The sequence below is a fragment of the Cydia amplana genome, chromosome 10 (assembly GCF_948474715.1).
Source record: "Cydia amplana chromosome 10, ilCydAmpl1.1, whole genome shotgun sequence".
Taxonomy (NCBI): Eukaryota; Metazoa; Arthropoda; class Insecta; order Lepidoptera; family Tortricidae; genus Cydia; species Cydia amplana.
Genome location: NC_086078.1, coordinates 16,554,644 through 16,569,447, shown reverse-complemented (window position 1 = coordinate 16,569,447; position 14,804 = coordinate 16,554,644). Strand labels below are relative to the sequence as shown.

At 36.7% G+C, this 14,804-nt stretch overlaps 1 protein-coding gene and 1 long non-coding RNA gene across 2 annotated transcripts in view; one reads left to right on the top strand and one right to left on the bottom strand.

Annotated features, from left to right (window-relative positions):
• Window positions 1-14,804, top strand: part of LOC134651505 (uncharacterized) — a 310,205-nt gene that overhangs the window by 19,014 nt on the left and 276,387 nt on the right. The gene's annotated exons all lie outside the window — the stretch shown is intronic.
• LOC134651591 (organic cation transporter protein-like) lies at window positions 2,159-7,214 on the bottom strand. The gene is made up of 7 exons (XM_063506695.1): window positions 6,970-7,214; window positions 6,264-6,492; window positions 5,222-5,306; window positions 4,732-4,902; window positions 3,663-4,304; window positions 3,033-3,214; window positions 2,159-2,347 (listed from the first exon to the last, which is right to left on the bottom strand). The coding sequence occupies exons 1-7, from the start codon at window positions 7,176-7,178 to the stop codon at window positions 2,186-2,188; spliced, it is 1,680 nt and encodes a 559-aa protein (XP_063362765.1). The 5' UTR covers window positions 7,179-7,214; the 3' UTR covers window positions 2,159-2,185.

Below are 14,804 nucleotides of genomic sequence, written 5' to 3'. Positions count from 1 at the left end.
TTGCCATAGAGACAAGTACGTACATTAATAGATATGTTATTACGAAATCAACACTTAAATTAAAAGTAGTCAAAATGACTATTGAAATTTATCAATATTATTAATTATGATGCCATTGTGTCTGGTTTTGTAATACTTTGAATATGCAGGTTATTGATTTCACTGTGTATTTATCAGTCAGGTTTGCATCATATACGCGTGTAGTTCAACTGTGTAGTCGATAAGTTGTGCTCTCTCTCATCCTTACAAGATGATAAGGATATCTGAGTCAACAACTCAGACTATTCATATCTATATTATCTATTTGCGACAAAGTATAAGTAGGTACTTATATAAAATCTCTAAATAAATAGCTGCACAGATAAAGATTAGGTACGTAGTAATTACAATGTAACTCAATTAATAAACACTGTATCACTAAGTAACGACATTGTAAGTAATATAAGATTATTATAGCTTTAGTATATACCTAAATGTTAACAGTATCGACGGTAAAAATCATTTCGTACATTCACTCACTGTAGGCAAAATCCACTCTCTGCAAATAATTCAAAGACAGGTAATTCACTGAATGTGTTATGTGACATAACTCAGATAACTAGTGATATCATAAGCAGTGGCTTAGTTAAGTGTGCTTCATTGCACTCTATTGTCTTACGCTACGGCTTACGTAGGCGAACAACGCGCGAACGCGGCGCGGCGGCGGCGCGGCGGCTGCGCGGCGCGGCGCGGCCCGGCGAGGATGAAAGAAACCGTTGATCTTATCTTATCTTATTATTTTCGGGGGCCCTTACGGATACACTTCGACCCATAGGGATCTTTTGTGCAATTACCCCCTGGAGAAGATCCGTCAGCTACTCAAGAGCTTTTCCCACCATATCCATGTGTCGGATGATGGAGCTCATGGGTAGCGTTTTAAAGTCCTTTGGTTCCAGATATCCTGCTCCAAAGTCCTTCATTCTTTGTCTGGCGAGGGCGTGACATTCACACATTAAGTGTTTCACTGTCTCTTCCTCTTCGCCACACATACGACAATCGGTGTTGTCAGAATGTCCCATCTTGGTCAGAATTCCCTTGACCCCGTAATGACCAGTGAACACCCCCGTTATGATTTGGAGTTGTCTTTTGCTAAGTTTCCAAAGCTTTTTGCTCCAGCCGGAGTCTACTCCTTGCATGAAGAGCTTTGCATGCTTTAGACCCGTCAGACTGTTCCATTCTTCCTGATGTTTGGTCTTGGCATGGTCTTTAATAGCCGTTGTGATGGTTCCCTGTGAGAGCCCCACGAATGGTTCCGGACCTATAAAGTTGCTTTCAGATCCGGTTCTGGCAAGTTCATCTGCATTTTCATTGCCTATGAATCCCTCGTGCCCTGGGATCCATACCAGTTGCACTCTGTTTTGCCTTCCAAGCTGGTTCAGAGCTTGGACGCCATTATATACCAGTCTAGAGTCCACTCTGTGCGATTCAAGCGCTTTGAGTGCCGCCTGACTGTCGCTGAGTATATAGATATTCTTCCCTTGGGTTTGCCTAACTATATTCTCATGCACGCAATGAAAATGAATGCAAGAAACCGTTGATACGTATAGGTATGTCCTACTCGTACGTGAGCGATTTAGACGCGAAGCGGCGCGGCGGCCGCGCCGCGTTTGCGCGTTGTTCGCCTACGTAAGACGTAGAGTTAGTAATAAGAGGTAATAAAACTGATAAAGCAAATGAAAAGGTCATCCGCAAACACTTATAATGATATCTTTGTGAATATTATAATAAGGTTGAATGTCAAACAGAATATCTTTCTGTATATTATGTATCGTTTGGTATTCGTATGCTTAGATAATCTTATTGTGTACTTGCAGCAGCGCATGCGCAAAGATAAAACAAAATATGATCTGCGTCATTAGTGATCTGACAATGTTGCTTAGCAATAAGTCTTTACTTGGTCTTATATAGTAGGTTCAAACCTCGATTGTGGTATATAGAGCTGGAAAAATTGTTCTCGAAATAATTGCAAAAAAAAAATCTAAAAATTGTGTCAAGATCCTTATCATCTAATAATTTTAATCAAAAACTCGTAGTCAAGCGATTATTTTCTGTGACTCGGGTGATATAGGCAGAGTTAAAACTTTCTGAAAATGGAGGTTGAGTTAAAGTTGTCAATGAAAAGTCACTCCACTTACAAATCATATTTTTATTTAGCCCCATCTTTCTTCTTGCCAATGTCCGAAGCTTCCTCCATGGTGTCAGGGAACTTGGCACCGAGGGTCTCTGGTGTGATGAATACTAGGCAGCCGGAGAGAAGCGCGAAGCAACCGAATATGACGAACGGCAGTTCGTCAAATGTGGAGTTACCCTGTTACAAATGCAATGGCTTAAAATACTAAAACATGACTGGCCGCTAGACTGGGCCGGGGCCGGGCCGGAGCTTCCGGAGCTTCGTTTTCTATGGAAAGCACCACGTGATCACCTATCAGCTGTCATAGAAAATGACATGTCGGACGCCTCGGCCCTTCCTCCTTTATTCATAAAGGAGGAAGACTTAACAAACTTCTGTTAGGTACATTTTGTACTTTCATCACAAAACTGTTAAACATGATAGACAAAATCGATGAGCAACAGCCAGTTAAATTTGCAAACGTTTAATGAATAACGTGATAAGAACTAAGCAATGCTAACTGCAAGATAATATATGTATGTATCTTCATTGGTGATGCTTGAAGCTTGAACTAACAAATTTAAAAATATCACTATAGTGTTATTTCCTCTATAAAATATTGCCTGCGCTAAAGCAACGGTACATGATATGGAAGGTTCATAGGCTATATATCATAAGGGTTTAGGCTATAGCATTTTTTTTTTTAATTCTTATGACTCCCGATCTTACATAAAAATCTTCTACTACCTACTAAACATAAACATATTTATTTTCTAATATGAACTTCTTCCCTCACCACAGTCACCACATAAACTCTATAAGCTCGTCATTTAAAATAATTGTCTTTCAGTTATATATAATGATGATGATAACTGTTGCTTACCAAGGCTGGAGTGAGAGGGGCTAAAATAGACCCAATTCTTCCGACCATAGACGAGTAACCTAGCAGACTGTGGCGGTTTCTTGTAGGATACAACTCTGCTGTGTACACGTACAGCCCTGCAGACACCATGGCAATGGAGAACTTGCCAATCAGGTACACCGCCAGGGAAAGATCGTAATAACCTTAAAAAATATACATGAAAAGGTTAATTAATAATTTATGAAGCGGTAAAATGAAAAAGTCAAGAGATTTTAACCTACTTCACATAGGTACAAATAACAAGCTATATTATGCTTACGTTTTATCTTTATTAAAAATGCTGTTCAATGTTAATCATTGTCAGGGCTGTAACATATTTTGAACCTAATTTTATTTTGAGGTGTGCAATAAAGAGTATTGTATTGTATTGTCAGAAACACCTAGCAACATTTTAAACAATCTGTAAGGCAACACTCAATGTTTCTATATTCTACTGTCTTGTTTTCCTAAATTTGATCCGATCACCAACTTTACAGCAATGTATTTGGAAGGAAATAATAAAACTAGACACAAATTGAGACTCCATCAGTATTTTTAGGTAAATAAGTAATAGATGTAACAATATAACAAAATAATAGAAGCAAGTATTACCTTCAGGCATGAAGACATATGCCGCTTGGCAGGCGGCGCAGACCCAAAATGCGGCGATGAGCACCGGCTTCCTCCCAATGATGCCCAACAAAAACATCGACGTCCAATAGCCAGGAATCTCCACAGCCGATACCGCCACGTAGTTCAAATAGCGATTTCCTGATATGTTCACAACATTTACAGACAACCCGTAGTAAACAATAGTAAAGGTTATCCACCAGAAAGGCGACACTAAACACCGTATCAAGATCGGTTTATGTCTGAACACTTGAACTATTAACCACGACTCTTTCTTCTTATTCTCTGCTTCCATCTCATTCTTCCTCTTCTCTTCTTCCACTGATTCCCTTAAAGCTTCCAACGACTTGTCTGACAGTTGTCTTCCGTTAATTCTTGCTGCTGTTTTGAGAACAGTCTCAGATTCTTGGTAACGTCCCTTGCTCATGTACCAGCGGACTGATTCTGGGACGAGCCAGAGTGAGAAGCTCATGATGAACATTGGGATATATAGAGCGCGGGTAAAGTCGCGCCAGTCGTTGAAAGCCCAGGCCAGTAGGCCAGCGATGACACAGCCAACCGAGAAAGCGGAGTTCATCGAAGTTCCAAATGCGACTCGCATCCGAGGCCCAACCATCTCCATCACTGTACAAAACAATCGGAAAAGAGATCAATTATTTAAAATTGTATAAATTATTACCATATCTAGTTACAAACTATTCTTTAAATACTTTTGTACAAAACATTAATTTGGAGTTAATAATTAAGTTGATGGTGATGAAGACTTGTCAAAGTGGAAAGATCACCAAATATACGAATGGAGGCAATTACCAGCGAATCACATTTCTGTACCAATATGAAATAAAGGATAGTTCTGTGCAACAAAGATAGGTATACTCATGTTTCAATTACAGTCATAGCCAACTGGTGAAGCACGCTGCTTGGCTTTGTCGGAACTTGTAGTTTTAGGTTTCTACGAATATAATTTGATTCTACGAAAATATTTTCTTTAATCTTATACTCTCCCTCCTTAAATCTACAACAGTAATTGTGTGATGTACGACTAACTTACCTAAAATATAAGCACAGCTAAAGACGCCACCACCTAGGGCGGCTTCAAGGAATTCCAGAAGAGTGAAGCCAACATATGTGTTGGTCCACGAACGGCTCAGGCCAACAGTAGCACGAATGACAGCATTGATGATCAGCGCCGTACGCCGCCCCCATCGGTCTGATACGAATCCTAGAGTAACATTATATTGATATGAATATTATGAATACTACACGATGAAGTCGGGCTAAAAGAAGTCATAGTCAACATCATGATCACCGGAAGAATTCCATTGCAGCTAGGCATAGATTTGGAACTATATAACTTGTTGCATCATGAACTGTATTTTTGAAGTCAAGTGTAAAAATATGGGTGCATACAACTTACTCAAAAATATGTCCCATAGTTCTTAACTCGCTGACATAAGAACTATGGGACATATTTTTTAGTATGATGAGTGCACCCATATTTTGACACTTGACTGTACAATGGATAGAGCAGGAATTTTCACCCGTAATAGGTAAGCACGCTAGCGTCCCAAACGCACTTGCTGTACCAATGAAGGAGCGTTGCCAATCCCGACATGCTAGCCCGAACTGAAATCAGAGGAAAATAGTATCAATAAGCTTAATAAAAGTATCAAGGTTATATTGCGATTCGCACTGCACCATTTGCTGCTGCAGTATTGTAATGGCAATGCTGCAAAAACTTTTTTGTAATTAATTTTATTTTAAAGAAGTATTAAATAGTAGTAAGAATTTAGACAATATAATTTCCTTTCATATTCAGGATTCTTAACCACACCCATCGAGCAACATAAACAGGTCAGTTTGTATCGAGGGTTATATATGACACCGTAAGATTGTGAATCCGTTAGTTTACATTTTCAATGACTGTGAGTGCAAATGCACTCCTCTTGTTTATCTCAATAAGCTTTAAAAATATTTTTTTATTTTTTTATTATTTTATTAAAATATGATTTATTAGCGATGATATATTATCAACAATTATGATTGATTTATAATCGATATTTAATTGCGCACTTATCCAGTTTTATTTTCATTATCCTATTTTTGCGTTAAGTACTTGTAATGTCAAGTATGTGCTGTTGAGGGTTATCTTTTACCTGATGACGCTTATCGTATATCATAATATTTATAATATCCTTACATCATTAAATCATGATAACGAAATTGGTTGTGATTATACATTTTTAACATATGTCGGGACATTATTTTTATCAGTAGGTACCTTTGACGGCATGAACGTGACGGTAGGATATAATATATTGGCCATACGCATGATGATCACTAGAACGTTTGCCTTAATGCTAATATTCCTACCTACTGCAATCTACTTATGTAAGTATTACCAGGCGTGGCTCACTAAAATTGGTGTGGGCCGCATGTACTTGTAGCGACGCGACGAAGATGCAATTTTGAGGTCTAGCAGTAGTAGTTACCGGGCACTGCTACGGAACGGACGCCTGCTTTCGCTCTCGTAATAGATGCCTTTTGTTAGAGGTTGAACCTTCTATTTATGGTATTACTCACAGTGTAGACAACAGTGTCAGTATTCTCATAGACGTACTCCTCACAATCTACGACATTGTTAGAGTCGAACAAACTAGCAGGACAAACGTCATCTAGCTGGTTGATCGAAACGTTGGCGAAACGCTGGCAGCTGTCGAATGAGGAACCAGACGGTGGAACAGCGTTTAAGATCCATGATGGTGCGAAGTCGATGGGCTGGTTTGTAGATTCACACTCCGGGATGAGGCACCTAAGAAGCAACGTTATACATTCAAATAAACACGACAATGCGTAACAACGCGTGACAATGTTCAAATGTTTAGTTATTACGCGACTAGTTACTGCAGCTGCTGTTTTTAAATTGATGTAACAAAAATTTGAAAAATATTTATTGTATGGTTATTTGTGAGATAGGTTTTGTCATTGTGGATGTCAATTAGTAAAATATTATCTATCTATTATCTGAAAAACTACACACTAAAGAAGGCCTCATAAAAGCTACTCCCCGGGGATTAGAGGTGGCAAGATATTGGCAAAATATTATTTAGTTATCATCCCTTCACACAATAAGAAGAAAAAAACGACATAAGGCTATGCAGCTTTCAACTATAAAAAAAAACGATTAGGTAAGCAACAATCATTAGAATAGTCTACAGACTATAGAGTTTTCTAGTTGTATTACACGATGGTTTAAATAATTAAATATCAAATTAGTATTTTGTTAAACCTGGTGTTAATTCTCGCCGTTGTGAACACATATTCAGCGGACGCAAATCCACTAAATATAACAGCAATTGCCGCCAAAGCCCACGTCCGTAGCTGGAACCATCCAAATTGACCGATTTCATCTACTAAGATCTTGTCTAGATCAACACGAGTCTTCACTTCTGCTTGCTCCACCGTAACGTCACCAGGTACATTATTTTTGTCTTCCATTTTGAATGTTTAGATTGTTTACTTATTTACTACTTTTTGTTTATTTACTATTCCACTGGTTTCACATCAACGTTTAATATCATTGAATTACTATTTATCACAGATGCCTTTGCCAAAATTGCAAACGCCAATTTCATAATATCAAAGTTTTACATAAAGACTAAGAGATAACATTTTAAAACTATAGCTTATTCCTGGCTATAAGTATTTCACTAAGTAATTTAATGTTTTGACATTAAATATTGTTGTTATACATTGCTTCACTTGCTAAAATATTTCCAAACAAGGAGCGTATAATGCGACACTTATCGCTTATTTAAAGTAGGTACTTAATCAACGATAAATTAGATAAAATATTGGCTTATCAGGCTAATTCTGATAAAAAAAATACTACTACTGCTAATTTCTTTTGCATAATAACCACTATCCGTGCGTATTAATGAATTCAAATTTTCAATGAAAACGCAAACGTAAATATTAAAAAAAAAAACATTTTATTACCAAACGGTGGTTTCAGTCTACTGAATTTTAATCTTTTGTAGAGACTTCTACTACGTGTTTCCTACTCGAGTAAATGTAGTAAAATTTAAACTGCTTCAAAATTCCACCGCAAAATGTGTGTATAATGTGTATATGTACAGTATTGAAAATATTTCAATAATTCAAAAGGATTGAGTTTTATTAAGAAACTGTGAAAATGTATGACAAAAGTTATTAGGTAAATAGCAGTACACATTAGTAATAATTAAGTATTTTTTGTCAACCAGAACTGGCAAAAAAAAAATTATGTCCCTAGTTTTATTCTGAAAATTCAAACGTTCACTATACTTAAGGCGATTGTGCACTACAATGAATTTTACTGTCCGGCAGTCCGAGTTTTTACGGTCCGATATGGCACGCCATTAAATGTATATAGTAGCTTGTGCACTAGACGTAATTTTACCGTCCGACATTTTACTTTTCCCCATTCCGGACAGTTTTTTTCCGGTCCGAGATGACAGCTATGAAAAACGTGTTTATATGCTTGTGCACTGCGTCTGGAATTAGTATTATTCATGACTTGGCCGCTTGGTTATCTCTCTTTTAGTAAAAAGACGGACAGGTGCACAAGTCAATCATCCGTTTTTTTCATGCCACTGCGCCGCACCTGCGAGTAAAAAGACGGACAAGTGCACAAGCCAATCATCCGTTTTTTTCATGCTATATCGGACCACGAAAACTCAGACTGCCGGACAGTAAAATTCATTGTAGTGCACAATCGCCCTTACACATTTATTACTTACTATTGAAACTGTATGCAAAATATTTTAAAATAATTCCCAAAAAGGTTTTTCACTTTGCAAAAAGTCTTGGCGCAATTTCAGCATGAAATGTTGTTTTAGTTAAAGGGCTTTAAATTTACTAACGATGCATAACACCAAAGATAATTAGTCAAAGATTTTGTATATTATCCTGGTTTATAAACTTGCTAACTAAGTTTAAAAACCTTGTTTCATGCCCCGAAAGATACACGCTTCTCAAACTTCTCTCGCATGTTCATTTATACCTAAACGACAAACTCCCAAAGGTTCTTAACTTGTCTTATGAAAATTACGTAATCAGCGCCAATGTGAGTCCCAACAAATCCCCCGAGTGACGAACTCCAGCTATTGTGAATGTGTCGAGGGGCAGATAAATATATTATGTGCCCCTAAAAGCGTAAGAAATCCGAAGATTTGTAAAGTTTCCCCCTTTATGATGGGCAAAGCGCTCTGCCAATGTTTTCTGCTTGAACGATATGAAAAACTCCTAACACAGTACCCTGAGGAACTCCGACTTTAATCGGAAACTTCTAAGACTCATTATTGAATGGGTCGGTGATTGAGGCAAAATTCATTTGTGATGTTAGTGAGTTTAACATATCTTAGTTTATGACAGTCGGTAAAACAGAGAAGAAAAGTATTTATGGGACGGTAAAAATTCTAGTTCTGACGTTGTTCTTAATTTCTATACGTTTTATGAGCGTGTACAGGCAGACAGTACTTGGTCTTCTTTATTTTTATGAGCAATTTTATATTTCATGCACCATAAAACATGGATATCCATCAGTATCATCTTGGAAAAGTTTGGTGCTGCTTTGAGAAGGTACATCACATTAATTTTACCTATTGCCTATAATTATAATATCTGCGATGCATTTTTCATTTTACCGATTCCGAGTTTTGATCCTATTCAATTCCTAGTTGCCCTCACTGATACACATCCATAGTTAGTTATTCAACTAGAAATTCTACTCAAGCTGATTTTTCACGTGTGTGATACTGATAATCATGTACTGATATCAGTTTTACCACTTCCGATTTTCGATCCTAATAAGCTATCGCTAAAGTAATGACACCATTAAATTCCTTGTTGCTCTCATTGATACACATCCGCACCATTTTCTAGAAATCTATCGAGCCTAGTAGGTGGTCTACCCACGCTGCTTTTTTACGTGTGTGGGATAAATAGTTTTAATCTCCCCGATCTCATTTTAAACCACACAACCACATAATTAACTCTCTAAGCTACTTTAAATGCAGCATAAAGGCTCCATGAAGAGATAATGGCGCGTTTACACGGCCCTATTGGCTATTTACCTCTGTAAATGAGCATCAAACAAGAATGTAGTGTTATGAGAGCGTTAGCGAGCAACACATCGATTTATTAGCGCAAAGTTGTGGAACAAAAAGGCCTAAGAGCAATTGCAAAGTCTATATTCTTAAGCTGTTTTATCCTAGTTTAGAAATTGTGCTACTGTAATAAAAGGGAGTATCTTAGTAGGAAGTATAAGGAACTTATGACTTTATGGTAATGTGTGGTAGTTATTGCAGTCAGGCAATGGAGATACTGGGCTAGAATTGCTTCAAATGGCGCTGGTAATTGTATCTTGACATGTAAGATATTTATGCGGTCTAGTATAATGTCTGAACACATAACCTGTTATATTGGTAATAGATCTAAACCAAGTGTCCGGATCTGCTTATAACTTGTACACACAAAAAAGTGATATGAACAACAGATATATTTTATTTATAAAACTATGTTAATAATTTCTTGATCCTGCTATTTTAGCTCTTGTGTGCTCTGTGATGACGAAGTAGCTAAGTGGACGAGATGTTTAAAATGATCTGCACACGCTTATTTTCTCTCAAAAATAAGTTATGTTCAGATCATTTGTGATACTTCGGCTGCTGACTATACCCAGAAATATGTGAAACAAAGAAAAAGTAAATGATTGACGTCATAACGAAGATAAAAAGCGGGCCAATTCGGCAATCCGCCATTGAGTCGGTTGTTGGGGGCAAACGACGCGTAAACGCGGATAGATTAAACCGGCGGGCTATGTAACTGCTCAGTTTGACTGCATACGGCGCGGTTGGAACGCAGTTTATTTATCATTTCATCACTTATATCTTAAAGTTTTCCAAATTTTCTAAGGAAAAAGGACAATTCAGTCAAGATCACAGAGAACTATTAAATAACATGTCGAGAAAGGTGCTAGAGATTAGTGAGAAGCTAGGGGACGCGGGAAGCCCAAGATAACATGAATAGGTTTTGTAAAAAAGAACCTGAAAGAAGAAATACCACCAGAGACGACCCAGCACAGTCCAGGCGACGCCGTATAAGGAGAGCCGACCCCAAGTAAATGGGATAAGGCTAGGAAGAAGAAGATGAACGTGTCCTGATTAATGTCAGGCGTGTGTCACTCTGCGTTGCGCGGCCGTCACTAGATCTGACGGTCTAACATGAGTTGCGTTCTCGCGCGCGACTCCATACTTGAAGTCGCGCAAGATGTATGGAGTTGCGCGCGAGAACGCAACTCATGCTAGACTGCCTGGTGTCGCAAACAACTATGTCTAAAGCAAATAAACATTGCATCGCAGCTGGTTGCAGGAACAATGACAATAATGCTGACTACACATATGTACTCGTATATATATAATAATAATGTCCAAACGGCAACGTTTAAGCCCGTTTGCTATACCTAAACAGGGGTTTTGTTATGCAGTGAGCCTTCTGTCGTAGTACTATTATTTATTCTGTGCTCATGTAATGAATTACATTATAACATTTATTTTAATAAGCTACACTCAAATCATTTCATTTATTCTGAAAATTCAAACGTTCACTATACTTAGGGCGATTGTGCACTACAATGAATTTTACTGTCCGGCAGTCCGAGTTTTCCGAGTCCGAGCGTTCGGAAGCCATGATGCCACAGAAAGACACACAGAGACACAAGTTAAACTTTTAATGTCTCTCTTATTAGGGGTTAAAACAAGTAGCGTCGTGTTCCGTCACCCTAACTGAATCGCATCGTTACTCGGTGCCACCAAACTGTAATCGGCCGCTCCACTATGTTTGTTTGTTTAAACTTATTTATTGGTGTCATAAAAAAATAACACTACAGTTTTATCGATGTTCTTGTGTTGTTTACCCTAGCCATACTAAGTTATTGCAGGTTATTCTGTTTATGTAAATAATAAAGTAATAAAAGAGGAGTTCTAAAAACCAAGTGATTTCAGAAGAATATTTTTTGATTTGGAGTTGTTTCAGAGGGTATTGAAGTCTGACACTAAAAATATTATGCAGCTCTTATTTTGTCAGCAACGACTCTTTTTTTTGAAATTTCAATAACTAGGTAACACAGAAACAAAACAAAATCCATTTTTAGCAATACTGTGTTAACACAGTCGCCAACTGAAAATATTTACTTTCGAAAACAAATAACAATCGAACAAAACACACGCCAGAAAATCGTTAAAAAAACACATTTCATTCGCCAAACACCGAATATAAAAGGTGAAATTTTAGCAATTGGGAGTACTTTGAAAAGATTTTCTTAGCAATAAGACACCTGCCAGGGAGTATTTGCGCGCCCCTTGAATGTAAGGGACTTCGTCAATCAAGGGATTTACCTTTCCACTCCACGTTGACAATGTTCTTAAGTTACAATCCCGGTTTAGAAATCTGACACGATGGAAATCGCCTGTTAGAGTTGACTTTTTGAAGCTTTGCGGATTCGTTAAAAGTTTAAAGGTCTAACCCAGATCGCAAACATGAAAGGAAGGAGTATTTTTAGACCAAATGACAAACGTTTGAAATCCAAAGTACCTTTAATTGACATGAATACTGTATGTCCACATTTTAACGCATTTAATTAATATTATAATTTTTAAGGTTATCAAATCGTTGTCAAATGATGAAAGAGCTTAGGGTTACCTATTTTTTACCAAGTTTTGTAACCAAAGTCAATTCTGTTTAACATTTCCAACTTTTAAAACTGACTGGCCTATGAATGTCGACTGGCATTTACAATCGATTGATCAAAAATATGTATTTGTGTCTATAGCACCCTTTGGGAACTTTTCAAATCACAATAAAAATAAAAACCCACTAATTACTCTAAATCGACCAATCAAAAATAATGGCGTACTTCAAATTGGGACCAATCCCTCTATCGATCGTGGTCGGTGCCACCATTTTGCTCAGTTAATTATCTGCCTCTGGCTTAATCCGGGAAGTCACGTGACTCGCACGTGCCAGGGGCTTATTCTAAAGTATGATAGAGATTTTGGTTTTGCTGAGATTTGCGTGATTTGGGGAGTCAATTCAGATCTTGTATATGTCAAATGGTTTATGTTGGGGAACCACATGAGATTTGTAACTAAGAAGTTATTCATAATACCTACATATTATGAGTAACTTAATCTTATTGCCGCGAAAAGGGATTAAACAACGTTAGGTTGGTGTTAATGTATGAATTGTATGATATTGTAGTGTTTTATTTTTACTATTTATTGATCATCGTGAATAATTGCAGTAAACGTACTCATTTTTTTTCTAAATATAAAACCAAGAAGGATGTTAATAGGCATTCACTACTGAATTTAATAAATCACTTAGGTATTTAAAAATTAAACGTGTTTCTTTGTTTGCATAATTATTTTGCATTATTAAAAAACAATTTGTCGTAAGTAAAGTACTTATTTCGAAAAAAGTTGGTGATAATTATAAAATCGGTAACTGACCAAATGTTATTTGAATAACTTTTTTATTTTTTCTTAAAATTTAAAAATGTCTACAGTTTTGAGAATGATCTCAAAGTTCAGGTTGACGTAACGATATTAAATTTTCATACAAAATATTTGTAGAGGCAGGTGATGGCTATCGGGAATTCATAAAATACAAGCGATGAATCGATAGGCCTGAAAATTATTAATCATAATTTAAATTTTATACCCAATAAATTTATCCGCGCTGGCGTCTATTGATTTTTAATAAGATTTTCCTATAATCTTTGGAACGAAAAATGAATGTATTTATTAAAACATAAATTTACTAAATATACTTACTTACTGAGTTAATATACTTATAAATTAGATCTGAGCCCATAGTAAAGATGATAAACGTTAGTCGATACAAACGGAAAGTAAAAAAGAGAGATGCGAGCAAAAAGTTACGTGATCATTTCCACACACCATCTAAGGTTCGATTAGGGTTTTCTTTAAACTATTAAGTTAAGCTACTGGTCTGATACAAATAAATCTCTTGTTATATTTTAAGTTTAGAAAAAGTTCAATTAAATATATTTGAAAGCGAATGTAAACAAATAAATAACGCACACAAACTTCCCTCCGGAACTCATTTCCCCCTTCCAGACATTACCGATGTTGATAATGCAATTGGTCCTAAACAAAGATTTAAATAAGGCAAAGTGGGGTCCAAGATTACCCGAGTTGACCCCGAGGCTTGCTTTCATATCTCCCTTAAATCTGGCATAATCTTGAATATAACCACATTAGTTGGGGCATAGAGAAAAAAATACATAGAGTGCTCACTCCATACATCAGTTTTGGTACTAAAAAGACTATCATTTTCATAGTCGAGTAGCGGAATTATCAGTACTGCTACTTGACAATAGATCTTGCATCGACCCAAAAGTCTAATGCTCAACTTTCAGCTAATAATATATGTAACCGGATTAGCGGGAACTCTGTTTTCAATTCCTTCTGCTTTAATATTAGTTGTAAATTGTTAAATACAATTTTCGTGAGTCGCGACTCATTAGACATCTAGTATCAAGGTACTGATAATTCCGTTATTCGATGCTAGATGTCGACTACGAAAAGTAGTCTTTTTGGTACCAAAATTGATGTATGGAGTGAGCACTCTATTCTTACTATATTTCTCTATGGTTGGGGCAATGGAAACATGGAAACGCCTAGGGCAGATTGTTCCAGCTGTTTTACTGAAGTTAGGATTTTACACATAGGTACAAACAATAATACTCTTAACTGTCCATCGGTGGACCTTATGCCTTTTGTAATAAGGTTTACGAACTGTCAGTTAAGTTGGGCGATGGTACATAACGTTTTGGTTTATAAATTGAAGGAGAATTCATATTTTCTTCTCGGAATATGTGTAATGTCCTTCTAAAGTTAGCGTACATTTTTTTAGAATTTACACGATTTTTATTACATAAGCAGAATAAGAAATGATTTTGTGGGTTAAATTATAATAGTAAATAAAAAGGAAATACTCCGATATAGGTAACCGAAAAAATGGTCTACTGTATATTTGTACTGTTTTAATTCCTTTTTT

Coding starts and splice junctions, on each gene's coding strand:
- LOC134651591 (XM_063506695.1), bottom strand. CDS start 7,178: ATGGAAGACAAAAATAATGTACCTGGTGACGTTACGGTGGAGCAAGCA. Junction 5,307..6,263: donor CTGACACTGTTGTCTACACT/GTGAGTAATACC, acceptor CTCTGATTTCAG/TTCGGGCTAGCATGTCGGGA. Junction 2,348..3,032: donor CCCCTCTCACTCCAGCCTTG/GTAAGCAACAGT, acceptor CATTTGTAACAG/GGTAACTCCACATTTGACGA.